Source organism: Colias croceus, chromosome 20 (assembly GCF_905220415.1).
Source record: "Colias croceus chromosome 20, ilColCroc2.1".
NCBI lineage: Eukaryota > Metazoa > Arthropoda > Insecta > Lepidoptera > Pieridae > Colias > Colias croceus.
The window spans coordinates 9,300,181-9,307,662 of NC_059556.1; the positions used below are offsets into that span (position 1 = coordinate 9,300,181).

General features: G+C 31.4%; 1 protein-coding gene across 1 annotated transcript; it reads left to right on the plus strand.

The window, feature by feature from the left end:
• Window positions 1-3,610, plus strand: LOC123701068. The gene is made up of 5 exons (XM_045648479.1): window positions 1-144; window positions 973-1,073; window positions 1,221-1,468; window positions 3,120-3,163; window positions 3,342-3,610. Exons 1-5 carry the CDS (start codon window positions 84-86, stop codon window positions 3,608-3,610), a joined length of 723 nt encoding a protein of 240 aa, XP_045504435.1. The 5' UTR covers window positions 1-83.
• Window positions 3,611-7,482: the final 3,872 nt, after the last annotated feature.

Sequence of the window (7,482 nt, forward strand, 5' to 3'; positions counted from 1 at the left end):
CGTGCCATTCGGCCATTTTTCCGCGGATACGCGCGCGTCGTGCATCAAATTCACAAGCCGGCCGGCCGGTGGTGCCAAAAATAATGAAACGCCGAGGACTTAAACTGGTTAATTTGTTTTTCAGTAAAGAGAAAGTGACGAAAAGTAAGTACACGTTAACTATATCATTAGTTTTGAAGTCTAATAATCATTATGACTGTGTGTAACGCTAGTTAGGTGGAGTTGTTTCTAAAAACTCTAGCTTAGTAACTGCTTAGGTACTTATATTTCCGGTCTTTTTCCGGTGTGTCATTGTGATAATTAAGATAAACAACTAATTTTCTTTTAAATATTTCGAATATTATAGGAATTTTAAAGTGATTTCATGCTTATTTTGTATTTTAATAATATTTTATATGATTCCGAACAATAATGCCACTATTGCTAGCGTGGCTTTATTCCACGGAAATGGCTTAAAATACTTCTATGAAAATTTTATAATTCTAATGGCTTTTATGGCGTTGTTCTGCGGACATTTCCTGTTTTGTGTATTTTGTGATAGTAGGAGTTTATTTTCGTGTAACATTTATACATTAAAAATTATAAATTTATTGATGAATTTCTGTTTTTAAAAAATATAGGCAAATTTCATAGATTTAAGCTTTAAGATTGATATTTACAATAAAGGCCCTTATGGCATTAGTGGCTTTTTTCTTTCACTTTTTTAGTACTAGCTTCATACTATCTTTTTTCCCGGGTCTTAATTTATGCGGAAATTTAGGAAAATTATGTTCTTTATTTGTTATTTGGAAGTCTAAGCTATATTGATGCAAAAATTTCTTCACGATCGGTTTAGAAGTTTTTGCGTGAAAAAGGAACAAATCTCCAAACAAACTTTCAGGCTATAATGAAATTATTTAGTAAGAAAGCTAGCTATTTATTACAGTAATTAGCATTGTTATCATTTAAATTAAGCGTTTAATTAATTTCCAGATGCCCGTAAACGAGTACAGTCCCCGGTACCACCAAGAAACGAGGAGGAAGTATCATACTTATTAGAACATTTAGAATCTGGTGTACTCAACAATGATGACGTAAGTAAAATCTAAATTTTTTCGATGTATGGTGTATTATGTTTCTGTGTAAAGGGAATGCAACTTAACAGTATTTAGCCGATATTTATTCTATAAACACAATTATTATTTATTATACAAACAATAATACATTACGATTGATTGTAGGACAATGAAGATGATCCTGATTCTATTTGCAAGAATACACCGGAGTCAATCAGTCAGAACATCACCGACAATCTAATATTACCTACAACATCGATTACTCAACAATATGAAGTATTACAAAATGTGCTGATTGAAGACGTTTACCACTTACCGTTTGCTGAAAATACTTGCTCATCTGTCATAGAAGATGATGAGACCACACATGATATTATGACTAATAATGAGCCTGCCGGGGAAGAAAATAATATGTTTCCAAAGGAGAATGGCAAACTCCCATAGGACTCTGGGCCTGATCGTTACACTGATGATTTATGGGTGATTAAATAGATAAAAATATACAGACTCTATGAATATAATAATTATAGATCTTTTCTATGGGATAGCAGAGATATTGGGATATTGATTAAGATCAATTTTGAATATAACGTTACTAAGGCCCTTCTGCCATTAGGTACGATACTTCTAGAATACGATACTCGCGTAGAATACTACTTAGATATTTGCTGGCTACCCGATGCTCGCATATTATGCGACTGAAAAATGACTAAATTCATCATTATTGTGCCTCGTTTTTGTGGACCGACGTTATAATAATAATAATTCATTTATTTAGTGCAACAACAGTTACGTCGTTATGTCGAGCAATCAGCAATTCCAGTGACGAAGAAGCTCTTGCAGTTTTTCTTTTTTATAGAAATAGAAGACGCCAACGTAAGAGTAAGAAGTACTGGATTCATCCATATATTGAAGAAACATAAATTGTAGAGTTTTTGTAGCCGAACGAGAACTACAACATGATGATATTTTTATCTTTTAGAAGAGATACGCGCGAGAGTCGAGACGCGATGCAAAAGCGACCGACACGGTGAGTAGTGCTATACTAGTCGCGGACGTGTAGGATACCAGTAGCGTAGTGTGCGAGCCTACATAAAAATGTATGTGAGATACTCCGCGGCGACTAGTCTCCGAGACTTGCAGGTTACTTGAATCGCCTATGCGTATCGTAATGGGAGAAGGGCCTAAAACTTCACTCAAATGTCAAACAAGAAACATAAACAAATCACTCATCACTGACACAATTATGATTAATAATTTGACATTTTATTAATGGCCAGCTACCTAAATAAAAATGTTATAATTATTATTGATTAAGTAAAACATGTTTTTATTTTATAGAATGATCTAAATAAATTAAGATATGTGTTAAAAATAAGTTAAGTTTTGCTTCTGATTTATAAAGCATTTGAATTCAATAAAATTAAAAATAAAATATAGACATTCATTCGTATTAATCGATATATTCGACTTTTTTACTCCTGACAACACTGACAATCTCTGCTTGATAAGACCGGTAGTCATAGAAATCTAAATAACAATGCCGGTAGTGAACACATTATCTTTTTTTTCAAAGATTTGTTTTCCCATAGAATCAGAAGTAAATATTTTACCAAGAATTACTAAAAATAACATAATGAATTTTAAATATATTATGATTTCTGTAACAGTTAGGCCCAGTTTCGCCATTCTCCTTTATCTATTAAATCAATTATTGATCTTGTACTAGACAGCCCCAACACAACTTTTAATATACCTTCCCCTTTTGTTTTGACAAGCAAAAAGTTTTAAATTGTCCATCTGGTGACGTAAGGCGTAAGCATATTTTAATATAAAAACCTTTATGATTTTACTGTTTATGACATGGCCAAAAAGACAGGGTTTTGTTACATGTGGACGGAGACAAATGGCAAGATATGTTGTGATCTTATGTCATTTTTGCAACCATTGATCGATGCGGGGACTAATCAATTTAGATTTTGGTCATAACTGCTGTGGGCAGAACAAAAACCGAATGGTTTTTGAAATGTTTCAATACATTGTTAAAAATAATTATGTCCACAGCATAACCCATCGATTATTGGAAGTGGGACACACCCAAAATGAGGGTGATTGTGTGCATTCAGTGATCGCATTTTACTTTAAGTCATTACAAAATTATAATATCACAATTAAATTAATCTCGGTCTTATCCTATAAGACGACAAAATAAAAACAAAATATAACTATTATTATATACCACAAAAATGATAACCATACACCTGAACAATGGTTCAACATTGTTAGATGGTCAAAAACAACAGGAGAGCCCTAGAGTCAAAGAAATGACTCTAGGTGACATACACGATTATCGGGCATTGTTAGATGGTATAAACTGGACTAAAAATGACAACGGAGAAAAAGTAGCTTGGAGTAAAATCAAAGTTCAGGTTAGCAAAAACAATGTCGATGTAATCAAGTATAAGTATCAACTTGATGAAGCGTTTAAAGAAATAACAACACTAAAAAAAGAAAACAACAAGAGGCAGAGGAAAAGATTGTATAACAGATATTAAACAAGCTAATACTACAAACTTAAAAATAAGTAACGATAAATACAAAGACCTCACCTTCTTATGTGAAACAAAGATTATACCAGATGAATTTCATCATTTTTTTTAAAACATTACCTCGAGAATACCATGGAGAGAACAACAAAAGCGATGATGAGTCTGAAGAACATAATGAATAATAGTTATATTTTGTTTTTATTTGTCGTCTTATAGGATAAGACTGAGATTAATTTAATTGTGATATTATAATTTTGTGATGACTTAAAGTAAAATGCGAACACCTTCTATTTCGTAAAAGAATAATATTTTTTTTAATAAGAATATATTAATATATAAATTTTATTAATTTAGTTCATAGTACACACCATTGATTAATCATTAAGTACCTATATTGTTACTTTAATTTAACATGACGTTGTAAGGTTGTAAAATTACTTTGTACATGGTCCAATAGAAACTAGTTTTATTTATAATTTGACTATTTGTTTTCTTTCTGAAGTGGCCTGCAGCTACCTAATTTTATGTTGCTATTAGATAAGGTTAATAAGGCAAAGCCAATAAGTTACTAAAAACTTGGGCAAATAAATAAGCCAAAAGAGGCTAAGACTAATGTAAAACGTCTGTTTTTTAATTTTATTTTTGTAAGTTTAAGCTGTTTTTTTTCCATAATAAAGTTTAACTTTATAAAAATGATTTTTTATTAACGTGATGATCAATACTATTAAAAAAATGAAATAAAAATGTACAACACACCTGTACACTGCAGTTTAGTAAAAGACACAAGTGCTCTTACGACCTCAGATGTTCCGCTGAACAAGGACACAATGTCACTAATGACTATTGAATCTCATTTTAGTCCCGCGAATAAACACTTAAGAGACATATTTATTAGAAATATCCAAATTTGGCGGACTTAAATTATGTAATTAACAACTTAGATCAGTTTTACATAGATCTAAATATTATATAGCTATTAATGTCTTCTAGAATTAAAACAAAATGTAAAAAACCTCCTCCTGTAAAGTTGACATTTTGCAATTACGCCTTTATTCGTAGGATATGTCGTTTTGTTGAACTGTCAAATGTTGCCTATTAAAATGGCTCTACTATAGGTTCTTTATTTCAATCTGTTACAATAAATTTGCCCATATTAGTGAAATAAAACATTTAACAATAAGCTTCCTATACAATAAGATCGAAATTGTAAATTTTATTTATTAGAGAATGTATTTTGGCGTTTGTTTGACGTATTAATGTAGTGTTAGTGTATAGATAGTGGGGATGAGAAATAAAATAGTTTTTCATATATCAACATGATTTTTATTAATTATTACTTACCTACTCATTTCTATGTAAATAAGAATACAGAAAATTAACACTCATATTTTTACGTACCCAATAAAAACGTTTTTCAAAAAGTGTTCGATATCCTATTTCCTAACGTGGAAATTTATGTGGATGTATGTTTGTTATCTGTTATCCGATCATGGGAAAAGTTACTGAACGGATTCGGATGTGAATTGTGATATAGCTTAATGTACCTGAACAACACGTGAGCTTTAAAAATACTTCACTATTGCCCGCGGTTTTGTCTGCTAAAGCGCGGGACAGATACAGAGAAATAAAAAGCGTGTAAAAAATACACGCTGTTAAATTAATGAGAATCACCATCACGACAAAATCTAGGCGAAAAACAAATATTACTCCATTTCTTGAGAAATTAATTCATAAAAATCTATTTTTTATAACAAAACTGAATAAATTATCTTGATTATTACAGTAAAATATTTTTGATAAAAGCGCCATCTATCTTTTTAAACGCCATCTATGAGATACTTCGATAACTACGTGAGAGTGACATTTTGTGGAAATAACTTTTTGAACTGTTGAGTTATTTCCCAGGATTTGTCATAGATGGCGCTAGCAGCCAAAAATATACAAATACTTTTAATATACGAAAGTTTTGGATGGAAGAAATTTTTTTAGATGACTGAATATTAAAATTTGAATAAATAGCTTTTAGATTTATTACGGCCTTTTAAATATTTTTTTTTAAATATTAATGTTTGTATTGATAATTAAAATATTTTACAGGAAAGTAGGTCTAGGTACTTGTAGATAATAATATTATTTCTCTGGAAGGTGAGATGTTGGTTTTTTATTCGTCAGATTTGTTGCAAGAATATAGATTATTGGACTGTTTAGTTTATCGATGTCAAAGACAGAAATATTGCAAAAATAAATTAAAAAGAAGCTCGCAGCTTTTGCTGTATGGAACAACAAACCTCGTAACACCTATAGGAGCTCTATTATGTAGGTATTTATCAAAGTTTCGAACTATCTTCATAGATGTGATGTATTTAGTACATTATATCTAATTCTAAACAGTACACCCATATATTATGGTCTACACTTATAAGTATGTAGCATAATATTCCTTAAGCATACCATAAAAGAATACCAATAAAAAACATAGGTACCTATTATAGTCACCTAGGTACACAATCTCGTTCCCATTAGCTGAAAACCGCTACTTTTGGTTGTTATTCCAGTGTAAGTGTAAGTGACCTCGCTAATCGCCGGCCAAGGGTCCCGCCGACCCTAGGGGCTGGAAATTACACGCTATAAATAAGCCAGCTATCTTCATTAGGAGGCTGGACTTAGTAACGTTTGGTGTACATAAGAATGTTACTGTTTGGTTTTAGCCATGTTATTTATGAAGAGCATGTAAACATATATTAAATATTTCTAGAGAGCATGATTGCACACTACTCATTTAGCATATACCTGAGTACATACGAACCTAATAATATATGTAATGTTAGAGATATGCATCAGACTGTTAGATACAGATTACTGTAGTCTGTAACGTTTACAAAATATTATACAGTATACCTTAGCTTTTTATAATATAAAGAGATAAATAGATAAATAAGATAAGAGATAAATTGTGTCATTCGTGACACAATCACTCATCATCAGTTCGAGACAATCATATTATTCATTGAATATAGTACCTAAATAATCAATAATTAAGTTATTACATATTATTAATTTCTATAATAGGTAGGTACGTCCCATAACTCCCAATAATTCTTACACACCATAAAACAGCAATCATTAGCTCAATGAAACTCCACTAACATGATTTCCGAACGAATTGGCAAACGCTTTAAACTCCCAGATGTTTGTTAAATAGCCCGTGACATTGGTTATTAGTCACAATTTGTCAGCGGGCATCGAACCGGCGACCCGGCAGATGTAACCAGCAACTATTGTTGATATTCTATGGCTTTGATTGAAGGTGTGCGAAATTTATTACGCGTTTCTGGAATTACGTGTAGAGAAAACACCTTTAAAATATTAGTGGCTAAATTAATTTTTATTAAACACTTTTCGCCCGCTGCTTCGCCCTCGTAGTCAAAGGAAAACCCGCATAGTTCCTGTTCCCATAAGCTTTTAGGGATGAAAACTATCCTATGTGTTTAATCCAAATTATCCTCTATGTACGTACAAAATTTCACGAAAATTAGTTCAGCAGTTTTTGCGTGAAGTGTGAACGAGTAAAAAAAAAACTTTCGAGTTTCGCATTTATAAATTTTGTAATATAAGTAGGATGTGGAGAAATTAAGTTTTTTATTATTAGAATTAGTAAGTGGGACTTTTTGTAAACCATCTGAGTCATATTTTTACAAATTACACGTTCTTCTTATTATAAGTACCTATGTAATTTATCAAAATCGGTCCAGTCATTTAACCATGTCCGTGACTTAAACATAAAATTTGGTAGTTATAAGTAGAGATCAGTGACAGATTAGCATCACTTAATATTACCTATTAACGCCTGTATACAAAATCAATATTCGACACCAATA

Bases quoted from the DNA above. Each gene is read 5' to 3' on its own strand.
- LOC123701068 (XM_045648479.1), top strand. From the start codon at position 84: ATGAAACGCCGAGGACTTAAACTGGTTAATTTGTTTTTCAGTAAAGAG. The intron at 145-972 runs GTAAGTACACGT...ATTAATTTCCAG, and splicing joins TAAAGAGAAAGTGACGAAAA to ATGCCCGTAAACGAGTACAG. The intron at 3,164-3,341 runs GTGATTGTGTGC...CAACATTGTTAG, and splicing joins GGGACACACCCAAAATGAGG to ATGGTCAAAAACAACAGGAG.